Below are 15,975 nucleotides of genomic sequence, written 5' to 3' on the forward strand. Positions count from 1 at the left end.
ACAAACGTGGCTTGCAACCCAGAAACAGAAGGCTCTGCCTTCATCCCCTCTGCGTCGGGACGGGCCTCGGCTGCCATTTGCGCGCCTAACGCCCCCGCCCCGACGTCGCCAGCGGCACAGCCCCACCCGAGGCCACCTGAGGCCTGCGCTTAGCCACCGTCGAGGGGCCGAGCCGCAGCCCGGCCGGCGCCTGCCCAACGCGCGGACCTCCACACGAGGCTCCGCGCCCGGAGCAGCCGGACAGCCGCGCAGCGCAGCGCCCCACCGACGGGCCGCGGGGCGGGCGCCGCCCGAGCCTTGAGCGACAGCGCCGCCTAGCGCCCGAGCGGGCAACGGCACCGCGGCCGGCGCGGCTCTGCCTTCGGGCTCGGGGCCGAGGAGTAGCAAAGGGGCGAAGCTCGGCAAAGGGGCGAAGCGCTGCCGGACGGTCTCCGCCGTCCGGGCGGCGGCTGCTGCCGGAGCTGCGCGGCGGGCTCCCGGGACCGCCACACCCCGGACGCGCCTCTTCCCCCCGAAAAGAGCCGCCGGAGCCTCACCGCGCCTACGCCCCGAGCGAGCGCGGCCCGACCCACCGCCCCGGCGTGGCCGATGGGGAGCTCAGTCCGCGGCACCCGAGGCGGCCGCCGGGCGAGGGAGAAGCGCTTCGCCGCGCCCGCGGACGGGGCCGCAGCGGCTCTCCGGCGCCCCCCTCCAGCCACGGGGCGGCCTCGGGCAGAGACGGCGGCGCGCAGGGCAGAGGCCGAGCGTGCCCGCCCGCCCGGGAGCCGCAGCCGGGGCCGGGCGCGCCCTCCGCTCCCCCCCCCCCGAGCCGCGGCGCCGGCCAAGGGCGGCGGTGGCGAGGTGGGGCTTGCTCGCAGTCGGCGCGCGGGGGGGCGGCGGGGCGGGCGCCCCCGCGGATATAAGGGCCCCGCCGGCTGGGCGCGCCGGCCAGAGCGAGCGCCATGCCGGCCGCAGCGCGGGCGCCCCGTCGGCGGCCAGCCCGAGGAGAGCCGGCGCGGGCCTCCTGAGCGCCTCCCGCCGCCATGGCCGAGGTGGGGGGCTTCCTGGGCTCCCTGGACCTGCACGGCTTCTCGTCGTCGCTGGCCGACTCGCCGGGCTTCCTGACCGAGCGGCTGGGGCAGATCGAGGGGCGGCTGCAGCGGGGCTCGCCCACCGACTTCGCCCACCTGAAGGGCATCCTGCGCCGCCGGCAGCTCTACTGCCGCATGGGCTTCCACCTGGAGCTCTTCCCCAACGGCACCGTGCGCGGCACCCGGCAGGACCACAGCCGCTTCGGTGAGCCGGGGCCCGTCGGCGGCGGGGAGGGGAGCTCCCGGGGCGGGGGCCTCCGGGCCGGGAGCGGCGCCCGCCGACTCCGCGCAGCCGCTGCGCTCCTCCGCCCGGCGGGGTCCCTTTTCCCGCCGCCTCCCGGACTGGCCCCCGCGGCCCTCCCGGGAACCGCCGGCCCCGCGGCGCCCCGCCTCTCCGGAGGGCTCCAAGCGCCGCGCGCCCCGAGGGCGTTTGCGAGGCTTCGGCGGCTCCGGGCAATTTGCCGGCGCGGACTGGTTGGCCTCCCTTCCGCAAAGCCGGGCAGGAGCCGCTGCCCAGAAAGCGGGGCCCGAGTGCCGGAGAAGCGGCAGGTGCTTCGGGGACGGACGGGGCGGAGGCCGAGCGGGGGCGCGGCGCGGCGCTTCTCTCGCCCGGGGCGTTTCGGAGTTGGCAGCCCCGGGGGCGGCGGGCGGAGGCGTGGCTCGCGGTCCCTTGGCCTCCGCGGGCGAGTCGTGTGCTAGAAGCGCTGCGGGGGGGGCGCTGCAGGTGTCCTGTTTCTGCCGCTGCCCGAGGCCGTAGAGAGCCTGGGAACGGAGGTCCAGACGCCGCTCGGCCCCTGTTCTGACCGGGCCGCTCGGCCCTCTCTCCCCGCCTTGCGGTTTCTGGTTGGTTCTGCCTGCCTTCGGGCCTTGCAACCCGCCCCGTTTTAGAACAGCTACACGATTGTTTGCAACAAAGGGGACCCGCATACAGGTCAGTCTTGACTGACTGAAAAGTAAGTTATGGAACAGAGTTTACCCCCTTATTAAGACTAGTAGGCTTTGTTTGGGTTGTTTGAATCCTCTGAATGTTTTCAGCCCCTTCTTTCTCCCTAAACACTCACTCACTCACTCACACTCACTCTCTCTCTCTCTCTCTCTCTCTCTCTCTCTCTCTCTCTCTCTCTCTCTCTCTCTCTCTCTCTCTCTCTCTCTTTTGAAAAATAACAAGAGCGACTAAAAACGGGGCTCAGGATAGCCACATTTTAGCTCAGCAAGGCTGATTCTTAACGAGGTATCTGTTCCTTTCCTTGTTCCAGGAGGGGGGGGACATCGCTTTTGGCGTTCATGGGGTTCCCCTGAAGAAAGGAGGGGGTGAAAGAGGCCCTGATGACTTGAGCTGGTGATCCCTGGGTGGGTGGGTGGGTGCACCAATAGACCCACCCAGGAATGTTCCTTTCTGCAACCCTAAGCAAATTTAGCTAGAAAAGCGGGGTGGGGGGGTGGATGGCTTTACCTCCCAGAACAAGGAGTTAGTGCAGGGCCGGGATACCAGCTCCTCTCCAGAACTAAGTCACTGTCCCTTCCCTTTTGTTAAAGGCAGCAGCCGTGCCCGTTTCTTGCAGACAGGCAGGGTCAAGATGGGCCCTTAACTGAACTCCCCATCCCATAAATTTTAGCATTCTGTAAGTATTTCAGCTGCTGGTATCGAGCTACGTACATGAGAACCGGCTTCTGATTTAAAATATTATGTCCTGCTTCTCCCAAACAAAGCGTGATTTGTTGTAACCGGAGGAAGAGCTGGGGGATTTGGTTAAGGACCCATGGGGCCAGAAGGAACCTGGCAAGCCGGCCTCATCTGCTTTCCCACAGCCCTGAGTAGTTCAAAGGAAGTAGTATTAATTGCTGAAAGTCTCCAGGTGTTCATTCTAGATTTCTTGTAGGCCAAACAGGGGAGACAGACCACAAGACAGGACTTCAATAGATCTTAATTATACCTAAGATTAAGCACAATTTCAGATAAAACAATGTTGTTGGTAAAGTGTAAAGAACAGAGAGCCACAACCTGGAGAGAATGTTATGGACACACTTACAAAATGGCAACCTTGGTCAAAAAGGCACTTTTGCCAGAAGACAAGGGGAAGATTGCGCAGTCTCTCATTTTATTTTTCAAGAAAACCTTTAGGATCCCTGTGGGGAATCAAATGAATTTTTAGAAATACAGTAATGCCTGAACCAGATGTTTTACACCAGCCTAACTTCCCCTTGACCCCAACCTGAAGGAGTTTCATATTTTGATGTAATGGTAGACAAAACAATTCAAAGAAGATTGGCTAAATCCTTGCCATCTGTCTTGCCTTGCCTGGATCCAGCCATCTGTTAAAAGAAGGAACTAGGTCAGGTGTTAGCATAGACAACGTGCCGCCTCTTTCTCCACGAGGGATCTTCAGCCAGGAAAGAGGCTCAGAGACGTGCAGCCTGGTCTTCAGGCTTGGTTGCCGCAGAGTTCTGGATTCTTTGTGGAGAGGAACAGAGGGTGCTTATACCTAAGTGGGAGAAGGAAGCGACCGGCAGGGAGATTCTTGCAGTGAGCTGCCGATCAGGCTGGTGGGACAGAGTTGGGTAGGCTGAGTCTGTGCAGGTAGCTCTGCAGCCAGCTGCCCTTGATTGAAGGACCAAGCAGCACCATGTTGGACAAGGACTGGGAAACGCCTCCTGCCCTCTGGGCTTGCTTTTGCCGGTCAGCCCTGAAAGTCAAAAGAGCCAATCTGGACTTCCTGTGCAGAAGGAGAAGGCCTGCCAAGCCACAGCTGCGCCAGAGAGCGACCAGAGTGAGACGGCCTTTGGCTGCCCCATAGACCAGCCTTTCTCAGCCTCAGCAACTTCGCAACCGGTGGACTTCAGCTCTCAGAATTTCCCAGCCAGAATGGCATTCTAGGAGCTGAAGGCTGCAATTCTTAAAGCACCCTGGCTGGGGAATTCTAGAATCTCAAGTCCAGAAATTTTGAGTTGCTGAGGATGAGAAATTCTGCTGCAGACAGTGGCTCTATATAGCCATATATGTAGCTTTGATGTGTCTCTCAAGAGACCATTTATCACACAGGATTGGTACATGAACTCACCCGGACTTCACATCATTGTTTCAACCAAGGGGTTATTAGACTGGAAGGATTGGACCTCAACCCCATCAATGCAGAAATCCATCAGCTGTCCCTCCCCAAGTCCTCCCATAAAGCAGAGTCTACCATTGTCAAAGGCAGTCTGTTCCATGGCTTAGGAAAAGCTCATGTGGAGCCTTTGCATGAAACCAACCCCCTTGTTTCTTGTCCTGTCTCGTGGAACAGCTCTGAACAATCCTGCTCTTTTGTCTCCATCTCAGCCCTTCAGGTCCTTGAAGGAAGCCGTCCTGTCTCCCCAGAGTCTACTCTTCTCCAGGCTGAGCCAACCTCTCTAACTGTTCCTCTTCAGTTTTCCATCCAGGCCCCATTTGATCTTGGTTACTCTCCTCTGACGTGCTCCAATGTGCTAACGTATTTCCTTACAATATCCAGAAGTGCACGCAGTGCTCTAGCTGTGATCTGACTATCAATAACTTACTCTCTTTTGGAGGGAAGATGGTGGCCAAGCTGTCTTATGGAGGTTTTCTGCCATGATTTTATTTATTTATATCTCATCCTTATTATTTTTATAAATAACTCAAGGTGGTGAATATATCCAACACACCTTCCACTTCCTATTTTCCCCACAACAACCCTGTGAGGTGAGGTGGGCAAAGAGTGACCAGCTGAAGGTCACCTGGTCAGCTTTCATGGCCGAGGCAGGACTTGAACTCATGGCTTCTTGCTTTCTAGCCTTGTGCCTTAATCTCTAGACCTGACTTTGATTGATTTTCTCTGATTTATTTTCTTGAGATATTCTCAGGAGGCATCTGGATATAGGTTGAAAACCACATCCTTAGAGGTTGATGGAAAAACGTGTTTTGCAGAATGCCTTCTCGATGGCAAGATCCAAATGGTGGAAAGGTCTACCAACCAAGCCCAATACTTAGTCTGTTCTCCCAACAGCTGGAAACCCAGAGGAGTGTTGTTCAGGGGAATATAGTCTTTCTGTACAACCCCCAACCATGTAGATGGCAGCAGTGCCAACCCTGAACTGATTTAACACCAGTTGCAACTGTTGAACTGGCGGCATCATTCCAGGAGCTTTATTGCACTAAGACAGGGGTCAGCAACCTGAAACAGTGAAAGAGCCACTTGGAACCGGTTCCCTCACAAAAGGAAAAACTGGGAGCCGCAAAAAATGTGTGTGTATGCGCCTACATGCGCACATGCGCAGAACAGGGTTTGACTGAAGAGTGGAGCCAAGGCGAGATATGCACCTACCCTGCATATTTGAATTGATTGGTTGAACTTTTTTAGTCCCACTTTTTTTGTTTTTGGACTGCACATGGCAGAGGACTGGGAGCCGCAGGAGACGGCTGAAAGAGCCGCATGTGGCTCCGGAGCCGCGGGTTGCAGACCTGTGCACTAAGATGAGCGTCTCAGACGGTGACACGGCTCTGATCTGGTCAGCAAGATAACATTATGTAGATGATTGTCATCCAGGTGTAAACTTGCTCTTTTAAAATAGAACAGCTCCAGAACAGCTTGGGGAAAAAATCTATTAATCATTATATCTAGCAGTGGTCTTCAAAGTTGAGCTATCCAAGCAACCCTTCTCAGTATGAAGAGCTAGGATTTAACCCATTATCTTCTCATGCAATGCAAAAGAATGTTACAATTATGTTGCAATAATGCATTTGGTACCCTGTGAACACAAACTGTCGTGTTGAACCCCTGAATGATTCTTGAGGAACCCTTCAGTTCCCAAGGACACCATTTGAATACTGTCAGTCTAGAGGAGGCCTTTGTGGGATGGTGGCTGCAGCTGCCCAACTGATTTCCCATTGCCTGTAGCGCCATTGGGACCCTGCATAGGTGGGGACATTTCCTTGAGAGGCAGATAGGGCAGCGACCCTGAAAATTGGCAAGTGGGGAATACAAGGAACTGCCTAATAATCCTAAACAATAATGGGTAGTCCTCAAGTTATGACTGTAATAGAACCTGCCCATCATGGTTGTAACTCATGACAGTTAAAAATCAGGTCACCCATGTGACTGACCCAATTTTATGGCCTTTTTTGTGGTGTTTGTTAAATGAACACTGGTCATAAAGTAACTGAAACAGCTGTTAAGTAAACATCACATTAAATGCACCAGTGGTTTGTTCTGAGCTGGAAGTAAACAATGGTTTGGGGCAAAACTGTCATAAAACATGGTCCCATAATTGTGGGACGCTACAAATGGCCGTAAATGCAGCCCAGTTGCCAAAGGCAACTGACTGGTGTGTGTGTGTGTGTGTGTGTGTGTGTGTGTGTGTGAGACCATTGGAACTTCCAATCCAGGTCGTACGTATCCCCAGGGAGGTTGTCTGTAACTTTGAACACAGCTAAACACCCTGTCAATAAGTCAGGGACTATCTGTTCTTTCGCCTCTGTCAGATCAGGGATGGTCAGAGCTCTCCAGGCATGCAGACACTGCTTCCCCAACCTCTCCAAGAAGGCAGCCGTTGACCTTGAGTTCCGTGGCCAATGAACCTTTTCCAGGGCCACTAAGCCACGTTCTACTCTGGCCAGTCCCAGCTACCGCAGTGGGAGAGAGGAAGTATGTGCCATAATTGAGAACGTTGCTGCCATAAGCTGCCCTCTTTGAAAAGAGCTGGAGAAAACGTGCCTTCATTATATGCAGCCATTTCAAAGTTGGGATCTTTTAACGGTCAACTTGCTGCTCTTTTGAAGCAGTTTATCCTCCTGGTTCTTTTCCGTGTTTTAAACAGAAAGCTTCTGTTAGTTTTTGTGCAATTGTTTTTTGTTTTTAACTGAATGCAGGACAGACTGATTGTGTTAGAAAACTAGGAAGAAGCTGTCCCCGAAGTATAAATGTCTGGCAGCTCCTTGAAATCGGCAATTGTTGCTTGGACAGAAGACAGACTGAGCAGATAGAAGCTGGGGTGAAGCTGCCCTTCTTTTGTGGCCTTTTGACGACCCTGGCCCCGTGGTTGGAGGGCAGAGTTGGCTCTCCCTGAGGAGGAGATCCCAAAAGCTGAAGTCCCCCTCAGGGAACTTCAGCCAGCGGTGGGGCTTCCATGCAGAAGCAGGGCAGACGGTTGGTAGCAGTTATATGTCTATGTGCCGTAACAGTACAATACATAGATATACAACAATCCTGCAAGGCGGGCCAGGGTATGGCTCCATTCTGTGAGATAAAGGCTGAAGCTGAGGTCACCTTGAGAGCTGGCAACAGACGTTAGCTTTGAGCAAGGAGGAGCATTTGCCAAGACGAGCTCTTTTGTGACTCAGAACGGACAATAAAAATGAGGGGCTGAAGGTCCCCTCCGCCATGCCTTTCTCCTGGCAGACCTTCAAAAGCAGCGGGTGGTCGAGGTGGCTGGCAAGGAACTTCCAAACACAAGGAGGCTTTTGGCAGAAGCAAATTTCTGGGAACACATTTGTGTGCCTGTGTGTGCATATGTACACACGTTGTTCATGCTGCCTTGTACTTCTCATCCATGCGCAGAAAGGGGTTTGCACCAGCGCTGGTCTTGATTCCCCAGGCCTGAGAAGGTGTCCTCTTTTGCCTGGGAGGGCCCAGTTCCTCACTTGGAGCGAGAATTTCTGAGATTGCTGCAGTCCTGATCCACAGGTTGGAGGGGGGGCGGCTATGGGGCCGTTGTTTGAATTCCTCTTTTCTCCAGCAGCCCCTCTGCTGCTGGGAAGATTTCCTCCCCCCTACAATCCCTCCAGTGTTGACGTGCAGCCCCTGTGCACCTGTTTCCAAGCAGCTGTTGGGTGGGGGGTGGGTGTTGAAAGTTTAGATATGCAGATCCGAGTACAACCTCCAGCTTGTTCAGAAACCCCACGGCCAGTGCCTCCCCCTTCCGGCTGGCCCGGCCTGGGGCTCAGCTTGTACAAGGAGAGACAGGTGCACGTTGCCAGCCGAAGTTGTCATGAACTGATTGTCCCAGTGCCAGGACAATGACTGGCAGCTGTGGGGGAGGCTTTCTAGGCATCAGGAATTCCAGAAGCCAATCCAGAGAGGCTCCACAGAAGAAACGGAGCTGTGGATCTACAGTAGTTGGCTGCAGCAGGAAAGAGCAAGAAGGGCTTGGGAAACAAACCCCATTTGGCTACTGAAACCATGAGAAAGTGGATTCTTGATCCTCTTCCAATAGCCACGCCCAGAGCTGCAAAAGCAAGGGAACAAAAGTTTTAAAAGGCACCTAAGCTGACTTTGATTTGGCTGTTGAATGTTGCAAACCCCTAGGAATCAGCTTTTCCCCCCAGGTTGGCTGCAGGGTGTAGTCAAAAAAGTCAAGGTGGCAGCCATGGTAATCCTGTCGAAGCTCAACCTATTTTGATGTCCAACCAGGTGGAGAACCATGTTGATTTTGTGACCAGACCCTCTATGGGTTTGTTTTGGACCTTCAGAACCTCTCCCAGTGCTCGGAGCAATATAGGCTGAATAGACCAACATTGCTCAGGACAATTTCAAAGAAATTAGAGAAGAGATCACCTGTATGTATGTGATGTGTGTGTGTGTGTGTGCTTGTATAGATTTATTGAAGAAAAGCTTTTCAGAAACAATATAAAAATGCTCCCAGCAATTGAAGTAGCAGACTGATGTTCCTTCTCTGGGTGTCATCCAATATGGGTTTAGGGTGCTGTTCGGTCACTCAAAGAGGGACGCGATGGCTCAGTGGGTTAGGACGCTGAGCTTGTCGATCAGAAGGTCGGCAGTTTGGCGGGTCGAATCCCGAGTGCCACGTAACAGAGTGAGCGCCTGTTACTCGTCCCAGCTTCTGCCAACCTAGCAGTTCGAAAGCACGTAAAAATGCAAGTAGAAAAATAGGGACCACCACAGTGAGATGGTAACAGCATTCCGTGCGCCTTTGGCATCTAGTCATGCCGGCCACATGACCACAGAGACGTCCTTGGACAAGCGCTGGGTCTTCGGCTTTGAAACGGAGATGAGCACCGGCCCCTAGAGTCAGAAACGACTAACACACATGTGTGGGGGAACCTTTACCTTTATCGGTCACCCAAGAGCAGCGAGTTAATTAAAAAATAGGGAAACATTCAGTTTTTTATTAGCTGGACTGCAGTGTTTCAGTTTCAGAAGCCAAAGAGTGCTTCAGAGCGTGAAGGAACAAAGGCTGCCCCATCCACAGGTCCTTAAAGCAGCTGCATCTTTTCCCAGGATCACATAGCTGCACTCTGCCAATCTATCCTACAGTGCCAGGAAAGGATTTCCAAGCTGCCTTTCGAGATGGGCTTTCTTTGGACCAGGTGCAGAGGCTATAAGAATTTCAGACAGGTGCTATGCGGACATTTCCATGTGCCCCAAAGTATACCACTCTATAAAGCCTTAATAAGACCACACCTAGAACACTGCATCCAGTTTTGGTCTCCACACTATAAAAAAGATGTTGAGACTAGAAAAAATTCAGAGAAGAGCATCAAAGATGATTAGGGAACTGGAGGCTAAAACATATGAAGAACGGTTGCAGGAACTGAGCATGGCTAGTCTAGTGAAAAGAAGGACCAGGGGAGACATGATAGCAGTGTTCCAATATCTGGGGCTGTCACAGAGTGGAGGGGGTCAACCTATTTTCCAAAGCACCTGAAGGACAGACGAGGAACAACGGATGGAAACTGATCACGGAAAGATTCAACCTGGAAATAAGGAGATTTTTTTTGATAGTGGGAACAATCAACTAAGGGAACAGATTGCATTCAGAAGTCGTGGGAGTTTCATCATTGGAAGCTTTCAAGACGTGACTGGACTGCCATCTGTCAGAAATGTTGTATGGCCTCCTGCTTGGGGGGGGGGTTAGACTAGATGACCTACAAGGGGCCTTCCAACTCTGTTATTCTATTGTTTGGGGCCTTCAGAGGTGAAGTTCAGCTCTGCTTTCTAGTGTGCCTACAAACACACAAAAGCTTTGACGCTTGTTGAAAGACAGGAGATCCCTCTCTGAAGCAAGGCAACCTGGGTATCAGAACAGTTCTGGGACAGTGACGCAATGGCAATCATGGTTTAAAGTCAAGAGGGTGCTTTGGGATGAGGTTATAATAATAGATTCCACCCCTGCAGGGGGTTGGATGACGATTCACAAGGTCTCTTCCAGTCCTGATATCCTACCAAGGGTTCATTTAGCCTGATGATGTCCTTGTTTGCACAAGGATTCTTGTGACTGCCTCATGAATCTGAAAGCTTCATTATATATCTCCTGAAATATATTGCATTAAGCCCTTCCAAGTAGTACTCAAAAACCTTAGCGTTGCAAAAGGAAAGCAGTAGTGCACTCTAATGATGGTATCAAGAATGGCTGGACATCCTAGAAACTTTACAGATAAATTGGTGTTTCTTCATTTTACAGTTTGAATATATACGTCTTTGGCCAATTTTTCCAGAGTTTGCCTGTCATGAGCTTCCGTTGATACAGATGCTTTTACAACCAGATGTTCTTCTTTATTGGCCCTTGACATGATGGTAAACTAATTCCTTAACTCAGAGTTTACTAATTTCGTTCTTATGAGTAGGAGATTCTGGGTTGAGGTTCTCCACTGTCTGTAAGGCTTTTTCAGAAGTCTACAAACAGGATTGGAGGAATAGGGGAGTAGTAGTGAACCGTAGATATTTCCTCCAGTGAGGAGTCGCCACGGAAAAGATATTAGGATAGAACTCTTCAATTGTTATCTAGTGCTCTGGGCAGGTACGAAGTCATTGCAATTCCTGACATTTATCAAAAACCCAGAAAACACTATCAGGGATAGGGAGAGAGAACCTCTGGGCTTCTAGGAGAGTGTAATTTTGTGCTTGTTGGTGATGGGATAGATAGAAGATTTGCCTCTGCTCATCACACTCTGTTTACAGGAGCCATGTATATAAAATGCATGCTGTATACACAATATACTTACAGATAAGCTGAGAATTTTAGGTGCTGATATACACACACCCAAAATTTGGTTTGGCTTCTCAACCTTGAGGAGATAGTGGGGCTACTTCTGTATGATCTCCGAGTGATATGGTTTGGAAAGTTCATTGCTTAAGAAGAGTGAAGTTTTTTCTCCCTTTTTCATTCTACAAGTAACTCTCTTTTTATTATTTCTAAAAGGAATTTTGGAGTTTATAAGTTTCGCTGTAGGACTGGTTAGTATCCGTGGAGTGGATTCTGGCCTTTATCTTGGAATGAATGAGAGAGGGGAGCTGTATGGATCGGTAAGTGTGATTCCTACAACCTTCTGACTTTATCAGAACTTGATGTTATTCAGAATGACCTCTCTTAAATAACCTTGATCTGTTGGGCGTTAGAAGGAGTACCTGGATTGCAAGTGATGGGACAGCTGGTGTGTTTACGGCCCTGGCAAGAGCCACGAGTTGCAGGCACCTTTTTCTTGAGAAGGAGAAAGGGAATATATAGCAAAAACCAAAGTTAAAACTGCCAGAAAGAATTCCAGATCAAATTGCAAAGTTCCAGAGCCACAGTGGAGATGATGTAACTCCTTTCCACCTCACCTTGTATGAAAGTCAGGACTTTGAGCCACATCCTCACATGAAAGTACTATGGGGAGAAGGGTGCTCACTGAGGGAGCTTCCTACTCCAAGGAGGAACTTCCACAGGGACCTTCGGTGGCACACTGGGGATTCAGGAGAGCATAAATGCCATCTTCAACATACCTCCAGGAAAAATATACATCTGAATTTTGGAGAAATGCGTACAGTATTTGGACCTGTATAGAACAGATTCACCTAACTAAGTGGGAGTTAAATTGGCTGCAAATAACTTAAATCCAGACAAATTGGAATGATTTATTGCTGTGTTTACAAATGTTAACATAATGAAATATGGAATAGTCAACAGACACAGAGAAACGTATCCAGATAGCACAGTAAACTATGTTAAATGTCTGTCTGAAGTTACACCACCAGTACATTCACAAATAGTTTAAGGGCTAAGTCATGAAACTACAATTTAGCCAAAAATTCTATAAGAGGGATCTCTCTGAGTAGCATTATTTTCTTCTTAAAAACTGAACCACCATCATAAATCAGTTCATTGTTTTGCTTTGCTTTGGAAGGTTTAGGGGAATCCATATTACCTTTAATCCCACCCACTACAAAAATTCCCCGTCCTAATGAAAGGGTCTAAAAATGAGTCTCTCACTCCAATATTACAGCGCTGATGGCAACCATTACCGTTGTGCCCCCTGGGGGGACAGGAAGGGTCATGTGACTTCAAAACAAGAGAGGTTGCCCACCTCTGTTAATAACCCAAAGTCTGGCGACTTATCCATTTAGCCCTTTGGATGCTACACCTCCCTCCTGCTCCTTCTTTTGGCAGGAGAGATTAACAGGATACCAGGTTGGAGGTGATGTCTGGGGAGGCTGATCATCAGTCCTCCCCTTACCACAGGCTTACTCAATAGGGAAACCACCTAAGCTGCCTTTCCTCCTGGTTGTCCCAACAAGTGACCCCTTTGAGGTAGTTTCTCCAGATGAGATTTCCTGCTGATCTATCCAGGTCTCTTCCATGTGAAGTTAAGTAACATGAAATATATTTCCCTGATGGAGGGGATATCCACCCTCCCACTTTTTGTTGGTGCTGTGTGGTCCTAGGAACACCACCCCTGTCCTAGCTAAGACGGATGTTACTGAATAGCCAATTCCCAGATTCCTCTGGTGCTTCCATCTCTTCTGGTCCAAGGACAACAATACCCTGGAGGGGTGAAATTTGACCCATTCAGCAGAGACCATGCCTGCTCTAGAAGGCTAGGTGGAGTACTGAGCTCTGAGTGTTGGCTTTGAGTTGCCTGCCCCTTTCTATGCCCTGCTCTGAGGTCCCATGTTTTAGTGGGACCCTGAGTTGGCAAATGGTAGAGAATGAATCCTATGAGCAGAACTAGGAGATGCGGTTCGCATTCAACCTGTAGCACCAACTTTACATATCAAGAATGCAAACAAGCGCCTGCTGGGCCTCCCTGTTTATATTGTAAGATTCTGAAGGCAAATGACACCACATCCCACCTTCCTGTTTTTGAGGATGCTGAAGGGCAAAAGGGGGAAACCAATCAGTCCAATGAGGGGAAAAGCCAGGATCTGTTCAGGGGAGCCAGGATACTTTCCAATACAAAACAAGTTGGAATAGAATAGAAACAATCACACAGATATAATGTAAATTAAATATAACATCAAACACTAAGTCTTTAAAATAAAGCTAATAAATAATTGAATAATGTGAATACAAGGGCTCAGTTTCAATATTTTCACAAGCAACTAAGCAGTTATTCCTTTGGGACTTGGTGGGCATATAGTAGTATTTAGAAACAACAATTTCTTATTCACACAGCATAACTTGCTCCTTGGTGAAACAATTCTTATTTCTTTGATCCTGTCTCTGGATCACTCTAGTGCAACTTGAAAAGTAGACAACTTGCTTTTTGAATTTCTGTAACGGGAGTACAGCCCCCAAAGAGGAGGGCAAAGAAGCGACTTCCATCATCTCCAAGAGAGGCACATGGTTGCCGTTGATCATTGACTGAGGAAGATGCCAGCTTCTAAGCCATTAGACCACATTAGAAAGTTTCAGTGGGATCAAAGATCACAATAAGCCAAGGGATTTCTAACCACAGCTTGCTGTTTAAGCCACATTGGACTGGGTTGGCACAACATGCAAACCCAGAAGTTTAGAAAGCATAGGAGATGTGTTGAACTTTGTGCCATGTAGGGTTTTTTTTGTCAGCTTCCATTCCTTTAGGATGATATTGGGATGGGCTAATTTTTTTACACAGAACTGCAATAATCAAACAATAATTGGCCCTAATACAAGAAGTTCTGTTGAGCAAGAGAAAGACGCAATGTAATCCTCCATCTTGATCTTGGAAGGAGGGCAAGATAGAAATCACTCAATCATAGTTATTAGTCATCTTTGGGTTGAGTCAATGCGATTTTTCCTTCCTTTATCAGGATTGTTTTTCACATCTCTCTTTTTTTCCTTTCCACCTCCTGCTCACACAGAAGAAGCTCACACGGGAGTGTGTTTTCCGCGAGCAATTTGAAGAAAACTGGTATAACACCTATGCCTCGACCCTCTACAAGCACACTGACTCCGAGCGACAGTATTACATTGCCTTGAACAAAGATGGGTCTCCCCGAGAAGGATTCAGGACTAAGAGACATCAAAAATTTACTCATTTTTTACCTAGGCCGGTAGATCCTGCTAAGATTCCTGCAGTGTACAGAGACCTTCTCCGCTACAGTTGATACTCCCTGCAGCCAATATGTGTGTGAATGCACATGATGGTGTAGCATACACTCAGTTGGGTTTCCAAAGCTTTTGCTGGAGCACTATAAGCCTGTTCCTTTCATCCCTCCTGCAAGCCTAGTTAACGCCTAGAGATGCCCTTGCCTTGAATGCCTTGGCTTTCAAAGAAGGGTACAAGAAGGATGGATTGAGTCCCCAGGGAGCGCAACAGGATGGGGCAGAGCTTGGAACCCTATATAGGATCATTTTCCAATTGCATGTACAATTTGGTGGGCTAAGAAGAGGAAGCCGTTCACACTGAGCAGAGGAGATTGTCTTTGACAACCACCAGCAGCACTGATCCTGAGCTACGCAACTGGGCACAGAAAAAATTAGAAATAATTTGCATTGTGTTCAAAACGTTGGAAAGCTTGCTTGCTAAGCTGCTCCTTTGAGACTTGCTAGATATTGGTGATCCAAAATCTGAGAACTCATGGACTTGCATGGTAGTAAAAGTGGAGAGTCCAAATCTGTTGGATGTTTGGCTCCTCAGGAAGGTGTGCGTAAATGTGGCTTTATATGTACAAGCACACACTTCGACCTGCTTGTGTTTCCTTCCATTGGGAGTCTGATGGCAGGAAGGAGGAAGTGAGATCAAAGAAGCATTTTTAAGATGGAAACACAACACTGTTCATAAGGACAAATCTATTTATAAAGTGTATAATATATTTATTTTATATATTTATTTATTTCAAATATATATATATATATATAAATATATATGTATTATTTTTTAAATGAGAGATATTATGACCCAACTTTCTTCGGAAAGAATAAGGTCCTACTGATGTAGGAAAAAGAGAGAGGGACTTTAAAGAGCTTCATCAGCAATAAAATGTTTTTATATATTGCAGGTGACTTATTAATTTATTGTAATCATACTGATTCATAATTTAAGATTTAAGAATTTAAGAATGTGGAAGAGACCTACAATTACAGAAAACATTCTATGGTAAGTGATGGAGAGAGGCAGAGATACATTTGGTGGATGGTTCTGTAGCTATTTCTGCAAAACTAGCCCCATTCAGTTGCTATACTATCCCCAAAGAGGTATAGAATTGTAGCCAAATTTGAATTAAATTTGTGACAAATCCATTTCCCCCATATAGGAAATCTGTTTTTGAGCTGCTCAGAATTTGCTCCTCTAAGGGGAAAAAAAAAAGACTTGGTTTTCTCCAAGTTAACAATTGGGTCATTTTCACAACCTCGGGAACATGAGTGGGAAGCCCAGAGCTTCCCCATGTGGTATTGCATTATAGTTTCCAGCATGCTAAACTGGTGAGACTGCTGGGATTCTGGAGGACAACCAGTTCCTGGTATCCTGCCCTGAAAGATGGCAGCCATCAAATCACAAGCTAGTGTGACATTTTCTATTAAGAATTTTTACCTCATATAACACTTTACCAGGACATTTCTACTGCATTTGTACAACAGGTCCAACTTTTTTTCAAAATGAAGAATTGAGAAAAGCCATAGCTAAGTGTTTGGATTCAACTATCCCAGGTTTCTTCTTGCTACCAGTCTTAGACAGACAAGGACATAAGACAAAACAGAAATTTCTCCATAA

At 49.1% G+C, this 15,975-nt stretch overlaps 1 protein-coding gene across 1 annotated transcript; it reads left to right on the top strand.

Moving 5' to 3' along the window:
• Positions 1 to 1,022: 1,022 nt before the first annotated feature.
• FGF16 (fibroblast growth factor 16) lies at positions 1,023 to 15,246 on the top strand (the record flags this gene model as incomplete). Its single annotated transcript, XM_081336958.1, has 3 exons — positions 1,023 to 1,275; positions 11,223 to 11,326; positions 14,123 to 15,246. The coding sequence occupies 3 exons, from the start codon at positions 1,023 to 1,025 to the stop codon at positions 14,366 to 14,368; spliced, it is 603 nt and encodes a 200-aa protein (XP_081193084.1). The 3' UTR covers positions 14,369 to 15,246.
• Between the last annotated feature and the right edge of the window lie 729 nt (positions 15,247 to 15,975).

Source organism: Vipera berus, assembly GCF_964194415.1.
Source record: "Vipera berus genome assembly, chromosome: 11".
NCBI lineage: Eukaryota > Metazoa > Chordata > Lepidosauria > Squamata > Viperidae > Vipera > Vipera berus.